Consider the following 14,423-nt stretch of genomic DNA (forward strand, 5'->3'; position numbering starts at 1 on the left):
ACACACTGTATGTAGTACATCAGAATCAATTGAAAATGTTCTAATCAACAGTTCATTGAAGAGCTTTTTCCATTCTACAGTACATCTACAGGTATAGGATCTTAATTTGAGCCATTTCCCTATAAACAGCAGGGAAATAATCCTGCAGCAAGAGTAAATGTGAGTTATTATGTCGATTATAATTCATGGATATTTCTTGGGGGGATTGCTACTTTTTTTTAGGGAAAATCGAATGGAAATTAAACTTTAGCAGCCTTTTTAAACCTCAAATACACTACACTTTTTAAACGTCTCCTGCAACAGGGTGACCAAATTAAGATCATACATCTGTATCTATCTAACAGACTTTCTGCAAACACAGGAACCCAAAGAGCTCAAATAGACAGGGAATTTTACTCAGGGATATAGTGTTAAAAAAGAAAAGTGGGTAAACCCTGTCATCTCTCCCAGATGGACAACCATGCTTATTTAGTGTAAATAGGCACTTAAATGCTATTAACTAAATAAAAAGGTGCGTAAACATTGTTGCATGTGTTTACCACCCACTACATCCCTAATACTACATGCATATCAAACGGCCTGTGAGTGACATGTCTGCTCCCTTGGTGTCTCAGATTGAGCGTGGGGAGTTCCAGGCGCAGGAGTCTGTGCTGAAGCAGCTGGAGGTCCTACAAGAGGAAGAGAAGGAGTTCCAGCACATTAAGGTGGGCACAGAAACAGGCAGAAAGGAGGCAGTGATATAACATTAGTTCTAAAATGTACAGCGAATAAGGTGGGCACAGAGCCAGGTATACAGGGGGCAGTGATACAACATTAGTAGGAATGTACTAAAATCTACACCATATTGTAGTTCAAGGAGGAGCATGTATTCTATTCAGTTAGTACTCCTATTCTGTTTGTTATTTTTCCACAAAGAATGACTCTGGATATTTCTGCTCAGATTTAAGGAATGTTAGATATTTTCTGCATATGCCTCTCTCATCTCCCACCACTGGTGTGTTTCGCCAAAGAGCTCTATTTTCACGTCATTTGGCAATTGCACTGGTTCCAATCAAAGTGCCAATGCCGTTTAGTAAACTCAAAGGCGTGTACATTTGTTGAATGACATAAAAATAAAGCTCTTTGGCCACACACCAGTGGTGGGTTTGGCATGGAGAGAAGGATGCATATGCAGAAAAGTACCTCATACCTACAGTAAAATATGGTGGTGGATATTTGATGTTATGGGGCTATTTTGCTTCCACTGGTCCTGGGGTCTTTGTTACGGTCAACAGCATCATGCACTATACCCAGTACCAGGATATTTTTGTCAAAATCCTGGCCACAAGTGGATCTTCCAGCAAGACAATAACCCCATGTACATGAAAACCCACAAATAAATGGTTAATTGACCACAAAATCAACATTTTGCAATGACCATCTCAGTGTCCGGGCTTGAACCCCATTGAAAACCTGAGGTTTTGAATTGATTTAAGGCAGCCATAAGCACAGACAAATGATATCAATGAACTGGAAATAGTATGTATGGACGAATGCTCTCAGATCCCTTCCAATGTGTTCTTCAATCTCAAATTATTTTTTTAGAAAAAGGCTCAGTGTCGTTATCCTCGCAAGGGGAGGGTGCTGGAGTATTGAAAACAGGGGATCCAATAATTGATTTTGATAAACCAAATCTCTTTCTCCGAGCAATTGTACTGGTATAAAATAATATTATTCTTGTTTTTTAGCGGACATCACAGCTCAGTCTTTTTTGCTCATCTTTATCAAGGGATCAAAACATTTTGGATCCCCCTGTATATAACCAAGTATCATATGCGGGAAAGATTCATCCAAATGCATTAAGAGGTCACCATCATTATTGTGGATAAGGAGTAGGATTGTGGGGTATGTAGGCTGTTCAGTGGTCTGTAATTGACAGACTAAAATGTGTGTTCTATTGCAGTATGAAGCATTAAAGGGTTAGTCCACATAAAACAAAGATCTACTCTTTTTTTGACTTATGGTATTGTCAGTTCATCCAAACATTTAAGCCCATTGGCATAGCTCAAACTGTTTGAATGAAATGACAACAGACTAGGTCATCCGGAAATAGGCACGGATATGCAATATCATTTGGGATATTGGAAACTTCCACTTTCAAAGGCTTAATTTAAGCCTGTTCCATGACACCTTTGAACCTTGACTCTGACTCTTATCTGTGAGGCTACCCCTTCTCTATCTCCCAGGTCAGATGTGTTATCTGCTGATATATTCTAATAAATCTTCCTCTTCCTCGGCTAATTCAATTCCCACCCTTGATATTCTGCTGCTTGGTGTACCATCCTGTCATGATCGTCGTAAGAACATTCGGACCAAAGCGCAACGTGATATGGGTTCCACATAGTATTTGAAGTGAAACGCACAAAACAATAAAGAACAAACGAAACGTGATGTCAATGAAGTGCTCACAGGAAATGACACAAAAACAAGATCCCGCAAAACACAGTGGGGAAATGGCTGCCTAAATATGATCCCCAATCAGAGACAACCATAAACATTTGCCTCTGATTGGGAACCATACCAACATAGAAATAGAACAACCTAAATTACACACCTTAGTCACACCCCGACCTAACCAACATAGAGAATACAAGGCTCTCTATGGTCAGGGTGTGACACATCCCTTTTATCTAGCCATCTAACTAATAACTAATAGTTATTTGCAATAGCCCCCAGCCACAAGTACAGACAAAGATACAGAATCTGCTTGCTCTGACAGCAAAATTAGTATTTTTCCGCCTTTGGAATGTCGGCAGGCAAAGTTTATCTCCCTCCTCCAGGAATCGAACAATCAGTTAATTCCAAGAAAGGAAATGGAGTAACAGAGAGAATAAGAGATGGAAGGGGGAAAAAACGCTTTACACGCGTAGGCCGTGACCTAAAATAAACTGCTGTGGTAATTTTTCCGCATACAGTATGCTGCTCCTACATGTGATATCATCAAGGCCATTTAATTGGATGATATCAGGATTTATTTGTCCTCGTGGGAGGTGACTATTTCACACCCCAAAAGCAAGTAATCTATTTTTCACGTTGGCACGCATCAGCCTGTTTCTTCGTTTTCCCATCATTCTTATGAATAGCAGTTCATTTGGATGTGACTGACCTTGGTCACAAAAAGGCAAGCATTTGAATACATGAGAAACAATGGGTGTTGCTGTGTCACAGCTTGAGACCACCTAGGATTAGGGCATAAATACCTGTTGATGAAGCCTGACATAGAAGTCAAGTTTATACTCTGCTTATGCACACCAGGGTGAAGTTTCCCCTAGGTACAGATCTAGGATCCCCTTACCCTTCCCCATTTCTTACCTTAACAAATAGTGTGGGAAATGTCAAACGAACCCTTTACCCTACTCTGTGTTGATGCTGTTTGTTGAAGAAACAGCTGGGGGATCAGCCTCACACAGAACACCAATAATGTAAGTGGTGCCTCAAAGTATTTACATTTCATCATTAAGTACATATATTCACAACCAAAACGACGCAGCATAACTCTTCCCGGTTCAAATGAAAGCCAATGACTGGCTCATCAAAGGAGGAATGTCAGAAATGAGATGTTTCTGTATGACTGTGCTGACACAGATAAAGGGAACAGATGAGCCTCTTTCAAACTGTAATCAATCTTTCAGTGAGTTATCTTTTTATTTAAAAAAAATGTATTTCAACTTTATTTAAGTAGGCAAGTCAGTTAAGAACAAATTCTTATTCACAATGACGACTTACCAAAAAGCAAAAGGCCATCTGCGGAGACGGGGGCTGGGTAAAAAAAGAGAAGTAGGACAAAACACCCCATCACGACAAGAGACACCACAACAATACATAAAAAGAGACATAAGAAAACAACACAGCATGGCAGCAACACATGACAACACAGCATGGTAGCAATACAACATGACAACAACACAGTGGCAACACAACATGGCAGCAGCACAACATAGCAGCAGCACAAAACATGGTACAAACGTGGTACAAACATTTGGGCACAGCCACAAAGGGCACAGCACAAAGGGCAAAGAGGTAGAGACAACAATACCTCACACGAAGCAGCCACAAGTGTCCATGATCGAGTCTTTGAATGAAGAGATGGAGATAAAACTGTCCAGTTTGAGTGTTTTTTGCAGCTCGTTCCCGTCGCTAGTTGCAGCTAACTGAAAATTGGAACAACCCAGGGATGTGTGTGCTTTGAGGACCTTTAACAGAATGTGTCTGGCAGAACGGGTGTTGTATGTGATAGCGGGAAGTGAGGCCTAAGAGGGTTTTATAAATAAGCATCATCCAGTGGGTCTTGCAATGGGTAGAAATCAGTGGAGGCTGGTGACTTGACAAATTAAGGAAGATGGGAGACCCACGGTATAGGCGCAGAACGCACGCAGACCACAAAGTGTGCTTCAAAAATCATCAAAGATTAATTATTTTAACTTAGGTTAAAGCATTTAATATAGACATTTATAGTACAATATTATGGGGAAGGGGAATGAGAGGGCTACTTACAGTGTTGGAAAGGGATCGCAGCAGTGATTGAATGAGGGTGTATGGCATGAGTTGAGGTGTTCAGAGGACAGGACTTTACTGGGAAGACAAAAAACAATGACACGGGACAATACACAGTTAGACAACATAGCTAAGAATGAGTTAGTCTAAAGCAAGGAGTAAAAACTTTGTGTAGTAACGTATTGTGTAATAATGTGTAGTAATTGTGATTGATTCTACATACAGTAAGGTGAAAAAATTGATAGGGGTACTCACAGTGCTTGGAAGGGAAACATTCAATGTGCCTGTGGATGAGTGGGCACATGAAACGTATTGGCTTCAGTTAATTAATTTATTTCACCTTTATTTAACCAGGTACGCCAGTTGAGAACAAGCTCTCCTTTACAACTGCGACCTGGCCAAGATAAAGCAAAGCAGTGCGACAAACACAACACAGAGTTACACATTGGATAAACAAATGTACAGTCAATACCACAATAGAAAAATATATTTACAGTGTGTGCAAATGTAGTAAGATTAGGGAGGTAAGGCAATAAAAGAAAGAAATAAAATCCACACCTATTTAGGCGAGGTGCTGGCTAGCTGAGTGAAACACTTGATCGTACACTATCCATTTATGTTTTTTGTATGCTATTTTAATATGAGAATTAACCAATGATATCAGGCAACACCCGGTCATGATTACAGACACCTGTGTGTCTTTTGACACTATATAAATTAGTCATCCTGCCCTGATGAAGACAGCTTGTCTGTCGAAACGTTGGACATAAATAGCAACAAGAACAAAAAATATCAATATGGGGATGAGGTAGTTGGGTGTGCTAATTATAGATAGCTGTGTACAGGTACTGTGATTATTAAGCTGCTCTGACAGCTGATGCTAAAAGTTAGAGAGGGAGATATAAGTCACCAGCTTCAGTGATTTTTGCAATTCGTTCCAGTCATTTTCAGCAGAGAACTGTAAGGAAAGGCGGCCAAGGTAGGTGTTGGCTTTGGGGATGACCTGCGAAATATACCTGCTGGAAAGCGTGCTCTGGGTGGGTGTTGCTATGGTGACCAGTGAACTGAAATAAGGCAGGGCTTTACCTAGCAAAGACTTAAAGATGACCTGGAGCCAGTGGGTTTGGCGATGAATATTTAGCGAGGGCCAGCCAACAAGAGCATACAGGTCGCAGTGTTGGGTAGTATATGGGGCTTTAGTGACAAAACAGATGGCACTTTGATAGACTGCGTTAAATTTGCTGAGTAGAGTGTTGGAGGCTATTTTGTAAATGACATCGCCAAAGTCGAGGATCGATAGGATAGTCAGTTTTGCAAGGGTATGCATGAGTGAAGGAGGCTTTGTTGCGAAATAGGAAGCCGATACTAGATTTGATTTTGGATTGGAGATGCTTAGTGTGAGTCTGGAAGGAGAGTTTACAGTCTAACCAGACACCTAGGTATTTGTAGTTGTCCACATAATCTAAGTCAGAACCGTCCAGAGTAGTGATGCTACTCGGGCAGGCAGGTGCGGGCAGCAATCGGTTGAAGAGCTTGCATTTAGTTTTACTAGCATTTAAAAGCAGTTGGAGGCCACGGAATGAGTGTTGTATGGTATTGAAGTTCGTTTGGAGTTTTGTTAAGTGTCCAAAGAAGGGCCAGATGTATACAGAATGGTGTCGTCTGCGTATCGGTGGATCAGAGAATCACCAGCAGCAAGAGTGACATCATTGATATATACAGAGAAAAGAGTCGGCCTGAGAATTGAACCCTGTTGCACCCCCATAGAGACTGCCAGAGGTCCAGACAAGAGGCCCTCCGATTTGACACACTGAACTCCATCTGAGAAGTAGTTGGTGAACCAGGCGAGGCAGTCATTTGAGAAACCAAGGCTGTTGAGTCTGCCGATAAGAATGTGGTGATTGACAGAGTTGAAAGCCAGGTCGATGAAGACGACTGCACAGTACTGTCTTTTATCGATGGCGGTTATGATATTGTTTAGTACCTTGAGCGTGGCTGAGGTGCACCCATGACCAGCTCTGAAACCAGATTGCATAGTGGAGAAGGTACGGTGGGATCTGAAATGGTCGGTTTTCTGTTTGTTAACTTGGCTTTCAAACATTTTAGAAGGGCAGGGCAGGATGGATATAGGTCTATAACAGTTTGGGTCTAGAGTGTCTCCCCCTTTGAAGAGGGGAATGACCGCGGCAGCTTTCCAATCTTTGGGGATCTCAGACGATACGAAAGAGAGGTTGAACAGGCTAGTAATAAGGGTTGCAACAATTTCGGCTGATCATTTTAGAAAGAGTGGATCTAGATTGTCTAGCCCAGCTGATTTGTAGGGATCCAGATTTTGCAGCTCTTTCAGAACATCAGCTGTCTGATTTTGGGTGAAGGAGAAGTGTGTGTGGGGGGGGACTTGGGCAAGTTGCTGCGGAGGGTGCAGAGCTGTTGGTCGGGGTAGGGGTAGCCAGGTGGAAAGCAAGGCCAGACGTAGAGAAATGCTTATTGAAATGATCGATTATTGTAGATTTATCGGTGCTTATGCTTATTGAAATAGTCGATTATCGTGGATTTATCGGTGTTGACAGTGTTTCCTAGCCTCAGTGCGGTGGACAGCTGGGAGGTGTTCTTATTCTCCATGGACTCTACAGTGTTCCAGAACTTTTTGGAATTAGTCCTAAAAAAGCTAGCCTTATCTTTCCTAGCTGACTGTGAATATTGGTTCCTGGCTTCCCTGAAAAAGTGCATATCGCGGGGGCTATTCGATGCTAATGCAGTACGCCACAGGATGTTTTTGTGCTGGTCAAGGGCAGTAAAGTCCGGGGTGAACCAAGGGCTATATTTCGTCTTAGTTCTACATTTTTTGAATGGGGCATGCTTATTTAAGATGGTGAGGAAAGCACTTAAAGAGCAACCAGGCACCCTCTACTGAAGGGAAGAAGGTCAATATCATCCCAGGATACCCGGGCCAGGTCGATTAGAAAGTGTTTTAGGGAGCATTTGACAGTGATGAGGGGTGGTCGGTTGACTGCGGACCCATTACGGACGCAGGCAATGAGGCAGTGATCACTGAGATCCTGGTTGTAGACAGCAGAGGTGTATTTAGAGGGCAAGTTGTTCAGGATGATATCTATGAAGGTGCTCATGGTTACGGATTTAGGGTTGTACCTGGTAGGTTCCTTGATAATTTGTGTGAGTTTGAGGGCATCTAGCTTAGATTGTAGGACGGCCTGTTAAGCATATCCCAGTTTAGGTCACCTAACAGGACAAACTCTGAAGATAGATGGGGGGGCAATCAATTCACACATGGTGGCCAGGGTGAGAGACTTATTTCTGGAAAGGTGGATTTTTAAAAGTAGAAGCTCAAATTGTTTGGGCACAGACCTGGATAGTATAACAGAACAATGCAGGCTATCTCTGCAGTAGATTGCAACTACGGTAATTTTGTCAGGAGAAAGTTGACAATGGTTGTGGAGTACTCATCACCTCTTAATCTGGGAACATATGGGAATTTAGCTGTAAATACAGCAGACACATGGTTAGCAGATGTTAATGTGAGTGTAGCGAAATGCTTGTGCTTCTAGTTCCGACCATGCAGTAATATCTAGCAGGTAATCTTACAATTTCACAACAACTGCCTTTTACACACAAGTGTTAAGGAATGAATAAGAATATGTACATATAAATATATGGATGAGCGATGGCCGAACGTCATAGGCAAGATGCAGTAGATGGTGTAGAGTACAGTATATACATATGAGATGAGTAATGTATGGTATGTAAACATTATATAAAGTGCCATTGTTTAAAGTGACTAGTGATACATTTATTATATCCAATTTTGTATTATTAAAGTGGCTAGAGATTTGAGTCAGGATGTTGGCAGCAGCCACTCAATGTTAGTGATGGCTGTTTAACAATCTGATGGCCTTGACATTGAAGCTGTTTTTCAGGCTCTTGATCCCAGCTTTGATGCACCTATACTGACCTCTCCTTCTGGATGATAGCGGGGTGAACAGGCAGTGGCTCAGGTAGCTGTTGTCCTTGAGGATCTTTTTGGCCTTCCTGTGACATCAGGTTGTGTAGGTGTCCTGGAGGGCAGGTAGTTTGCCACCGGTGATGCGTTGTGCAGACCTCACTATCCTCTGGAGAGTCTTATAGTTGTTTGCGGAGCAGTTGCCGTACCAGGCGGTGATACAGCCTGACAGGATGCTCTCGATTGTGCATCTGTAAAGATTTGTGAGTGTTTTTGGTGAATAATATCTTCAGCCTCCTGATGTTGAAGAGGTGCTTTTGCACCTTCTTTACCACGCTGTCTGTGTGGGGGGACCATTTCAGTTTGTCCGTGATGTGTACGCCGAGGAACTTTCCACCTTCTCCACTACTGTCCCATTGATGTGGATAGGGGGGTGCACCCTCTGCTGTTTACTGAAGTCCACGATCATCTCCTTTGTTTTGTTGACGATGAGTGTGAGGATATTTTCCTGACACCACACTCCGAGGGACCTCACCTCCTCCCTGTAGGCCGTCTTGTCATTATTGGTAATCAAGCCTACCACTGTAGTATCGTCTGCAAACTTGATGATTGAGTTGGAGGCATGCATGGCCATGCAGTCATGGGTGAACAGGGAGTACAGGAGAGGGCTGAGAAGGCACCCTTGTTGGGCCCCAGTGTTGAGGATCAGCGGGGTGGAGATGTTGCTTCCTACCCTCACCACCTGGGGGCGTCCCGTCAGAAAGTCCAGGACCCAGTTGCACATGGCGGGGTTGAGACCCAGGGTCTAGAGCTTAATGACGAGTTTGGAGGGTAATCTGGTGTTAAATGCTGAGCTGTAGTTGATGAACAGCATTCTTACATAGGTATTCCTATTGTCCAGATGTGTTAGGGCAGTGTACAGTGTGATTGTGATTGCGTCGTCTGTGGACCTATTGGGGCGGTAAGCAAATTGGAGTGGGTCTAGGGTGTCAGGTAGGGTGGAGGTGATATGATCATTGACTCTCAAAACACTTCATGATGATGGAAGTGAGTGCTATGGAGCGATAGTCGTTTAGCTCAGTTAACTTAGCTTTCTTGGGAACAGGAACAATGGTGGCCCTCTTGATGCATGTGGGAACAGCAGACTGAGATAGGGATTGATTGAATATGTCCGTAAACACATCAGCCAGCTGGTCTGCGCATGCTCTACGGACGGGGCTAGAGATGCCGTCTGGGCCGGCAGCCTTGCAAGGGTTAGCACGTTTAAATGTTTTACTCACGTTGGCTGAAGGAGAGGAGAGCCCGCAGGTTTTGATAGTGGGCCGTGTCGGTGGCACTGTATTGTCCTCAAAGCGCGCAAAGAAGTTGTTTACTTTGTCTGGGAGCAAGACATTGGGGTCCGCGATGGACTTGTTTTTTTTTGTAGTCCATGATTGACTGTAGACCCTGCCACATACCTCTCGTGTCTGAGCCGTTGAATTGTGACTCTACTTTGTCTCTATACTGATGCTTAGCTTGTTTGATTGCTTTGCAAAGTGAATAGCTATACTGTTTGTATTCGGTCATGTTTCCGGTTGCCTTGCCCTGATTAAAAGCAGTTGTTTGCGCGAATGCTGCCATCAGTCTACGGTTTCTGGTTTGGGAAGGTTTTAATAGTTGCCGTGGGTACAACATCACCGATGCACTTACTAATAAACTCGCTCACCAAATCAGCATATACATCAATGTTGTTCGACGCTATCCGGAACATATCCCAGTCCATGTGATCGAAGCAATCTTGAAGCGTGGAATCAGATTGGTCGGACCAGCATTGAACAGACTTGAGCACGGGCGTTTCCTGTTTTAATTTCTGTCTATAGTCTGGGAGCAACAAAATGGAGTCGTTGTCAGTTTTTTCAAAAGGAGGGCGAGGGAGGTTTTTGTATGCGGCACGGAAGTTAGAGTAGCAATGATCCAGAATTTTGCCGGCCCGGGTCGAGCATTAGATATGCTGATAAAATTTAGGGAGACCTGTTTTCAGATTAGCCTTGTTTGACTGTGGAAATAATTACAATGTATGTCTAAGGAAGGGGATGAGGCCTACCGGCCTTCTAGGTTTTGTATTGAAGTCAATGAAGCCAGAGGAGAACGGAAGCTAGCTGTCCTCAGCTACACCATGGTGCTAGCCCAGACAGCGCTGTTGAAGTTACTGTAGACCTTCATTGCAAAACAGTGTATTTTAATCATTTACTTGGTGACATGAATATGTTGAGTATATTGAGTTTTATCTAAATAGGATAACTTTAATGTTTCACTATTTTTATTTTTATGAAATTTCACTGAGGAGGATGGTCCTCCCATTCCTCCTCTGAGGAGCCTCCGCTGGTAGAAAGAGATGACCAGTTTACAGAGGATTATAGAGTGCAGTGATGTGTCCTATAAGGAGCATTGGTGGAAAATCTGATGTCCGAATGGTAAAGAACGTCTAGCCGCTCAAGAGCACCCTTACCTGACGATCTATAAATTACATCTCCGTAATCTAGCATGGGTAGGATGGTCAGATGAGTCAGGGATCATTTGGCAGCTGGGGTGAAAGAGGAGTGATTACGACAGAGGAAACCGAGGCTAGATTTAACCTTAGCCTGCAGCTTGGATATGTGTTGAGAGAAGGACAGTGTACCGTCTAGCCATACTTCCAAGTACTTGTATGAGGTGACTACCTCAAGCTCTAATCCCTCAGAGGTAATAATCACACCGGGGGGGGAAGGGCATTCCTCTTAATTTAACTAGGCAAGTCAGTTAAGAAGACATTCTTATTTACAATGACGGCCTACCCCGGCCAACCCCGGACGACGCTGGGCCAATTGTGCGCCGCCCTATGGGACTCCCAGTCACCGCCGGATGTGATAGAGCCTGGAATCAAACCAGAGACTGTAGTGACGTCTTTTGCACTGAGATGCAGTGCCTTAGACCGCTGTGCCATTCGGGAGCCCAAGGTTAACGTGACCTTTGCTTTGGAGGTGTTTCACAACAAGGTTAAGGGCAGAGAAAGCTTGTTGGACACTAAGAAAGCTTTGTCGTAGAGCATCGGGGCTAGTCGCATTAGAAGGGCTGGGAAATTAGGACATTTTGGATGGGCAAGGAGGCATGGATGAGTCAAATAGAAAGCCTGTCTTAATGAAGTAGGGATTAAAGAGCTCAGTCATGCTCTCCTTGTCAGTAAAAACAACATCAACATTAAAGGGAGGAGGGCAGCTGTGTGGAGGAGGGTTTATTCTCCAGGTCTTTCACCGGATTCCAGAACTTCTTGGGGTTAGACTCACAGAGAGAACTGCTCCTTTGGCCTTCTGGACAGCCTGCGTGCACTTATTTATCATTTTCCTGAACGAAAGCAAGTCAGCCTGAGTATGTGTGTGCTGAGCTTTTTCCTAAATGAAATTCTTGGGGTGGAGTAACTCTGCCAGATCACGGTCGAACCAGGGGCTGAACCTGTTTTTAATTCTCATTTTCTTTACAGGGGTGTTTTAACAATATCACTAAAAATATAAAAAGAAGGTCCAAGTGCCTTCGACAGAGGGAATCAAGCTGATCCTATACCAATTTACTAGAGGCCAGGTTATGAAGGAAGGCTTGTTCATTAAAGTATATGAAAAATCAAAACAGGTCGTTTAACAGAGCAGCCATTACGAACACAGGCTGTAAAAGAGTGATCACTAAGGTCGTTACAGAAAAACACTAAAACCTATCAGGATTATTTGTGAGAATAACATCAAGGAGAGTACGCTTTTCTGCCTGTTTTGGATTGGTAATAATCTGAGAAAGAGTTCGGGAGTCCCGTTGCTTTAGGACTTGGTCAGGTGGTTTAAGCATGTCCCAGTTTAGGTAACATAGCATGAGAAATTCATACTTAGTGTAAGGGGCCAAGAGAGAGATTAGGGCAGGTAGGGTGTAGGCCGGCTGATGGTGGATGGTAGTAACACACAGCAACAGTCAACAAAGAGCTATTTGAATGGTTAAAGCCAGCAAATCAAATTGTTTGGGGACATATTTGGTGGAGACTACAGAGCACTGAAGGTGTTCCTTGGTAAAGATTGACACTCCACCACCTTGGAAGATCTGTCTTGCCGAAAAAGGTTCTAACCAGAAAGGTTAGTATCATTGTTCAAAACCTTCTGTCTTAACCACGTCTCAGTAATGACCAACACATCTGGATTGTAGTTGTGAACCCACACTTTCAATTTATCAATTTTAGGTAATAAGATTCTCGCGTTAACGTGCAGAAAACCCAGGCTTTTACGAGAGCAGAAATCAGAGCACAAGTCAGAATTGGGGCTAGCAACAGTAGTTGGGCCAGGGTGTACATGCACATTTCCACATCAGAGGACATGGAAAGTTCTGTAGTGTTGCTTTTCTATGACATTTGAATGTTCATCAGATGGTAACAATTGGTAACAATATTGTACAGAAATTTCATCAGATAACATGAACACAAAGCCGATGAGAGGTGGTTAGAATAGGATCGGAGGCCAAGAGTCCGTGTAAACAATAGAGTCAGAGTTGAGAGTGTAGGAACAAACATTGTCTGTCCCATGTTTCGGTTTAAATCAGCAAGTTCATAGTCAACAAAGCATGCAGTAGTCATGGTACAAAAAGCATAAAATATTCTACACACAACACTGTTTGGTGTTGTTTAGTTTAGGTGACTTGCTCCAATTCCACACAATGCTTCTCTTGATCGGACAGTAGACCTGAGCACCCAGTGACTCTCGGCAATACTGGCAAGATGCATTTCATTCCTATCACCATTGTGCCTAATGAAAAAATTAGTTTAGATAGCCGTTCCTATCTGTGATTCAGACCTGAGATGTTCTTTGGCTAACAATGACCAGTTCGATCACGAAAACAACTAACAAAATAGTAGCTGTACTGACATGCCTTACATTTGTCTCCTATCCTTACACTAAATGAACACCTCCCTTTGTGTCTTTGTCCCCTCTCCTCCACAAGGATCCAACCAATGGCTATTACAGTGTCAATACCTTCAAGGAGCACCATGGCACCCCGACTATGTCAATGACCGCCAACCAGACCAGCGGCGCTGAGGTCAGGAACCCTTTGGCTTCTTCTTCATCCACCATGGGAAAGCAGCGTGTGCCTACGGGCATGTCCTTCACAAACATCTACAACACGCTAGGTGCTGGGCCCAACCGCCTGTACGACTACAGCCAGCGCTTCGTGCTTGGCATGGGCAGCAGCTCTATCGAGTTGTGCGAGCGCGAGTTCCAGCGAGGCTCACTTAGTGACTCCAACTCCTTCATCGACACGCAGTGTGACAGCAGCGTGAGCAGCTACAGCAAGCAGGATGGCTACGTGCAGTTTGACAAGGACAGCAAGGCCTCGGCAGCCTCCTCATCTTCCCACTACTCGCAGTCGTCCTCGCAGAACTCAGACCAGACTCGGCCGCTGCAGAAACGCATGCAGACCCATGTGTAATGGCAGAAGGAGCAATGGCTGGGGGTGGGTTCGGACGGGTTGTGTCGAGGATAGCACCTTTGGACACTTTAAGGAACACTGTGACTGGTATACAGTGCTATTTTTTGTTTGGTTTGTACTCTGGTCTACCCGAGGGAGATGATGCAGTATTCCACCTTTGGCAGACGGTGGGCAACTGCGGTGTCCATATTAGGACAGCCTGAAATCCTGCTGAGACTGAGGCTGTCGTAATATGGACATTGTACGTACAACTCTTTTTACATGTTATTTGGATTACATGTGGTACACTCTATTCCCCTTGAAACAAGCTTCTCAAACAAAAAAGATCATAACCTTGAGAGCTACAATTGGTGGAAAAAAAGATGACAATCAGAAGTCCACTTCCTAAATGAAAAATGCTCTGCTGTTGTCCCCTATTCTGTTTCAGCTAGTGGACTGCCTCAAAATGCACAGCTGTAGG

The 14,423-nt window shown here is 43.7% G+C and overlaps 1 protein-coding gene across 1 annotated transcript in view; it reads left to right on the top strand.

The window, feature by feature from the left end:
* The window catches only part of LOC139422065 (kin of IRRE-like protein 3), a 274,299-nt gene extending 260,336 nt beyond the window's left edge, over positions 1–13,963 (top strand). Inside the window, exons 15-16 of the mRNA XM_071173211.1 lie at positions 615–704; positions 13,478–13,963. Coding sequence (XP_071029312.1) covers positions 615–704; positions 13,478–13,963 — 576 coding nt within the window. The remainder of the gene's footprint in view (positions 1–614; positions 705–13,477) is intronic.
* Positions 13,964–14,423: the final 460 nt, after the last annotated feature.

Source organism: Oncorhynchus clarkii, chromosome 12 (assembly GCF_045791955.1).
Source record: "Oncorhynchus clarkii lewisi isolate Uvic-CL-2024 chromosome 12, UVic_Ocla_1.0, whole genome shotgun sequence".
In the NCBI taxonomy this organism is placed as follows: Eukaryota; Metazoa; Chordata; class Actinopteri; order Salmoniformes; family Salmonidae; genus Oncorhynchus; species Oncorhynchus clarkii.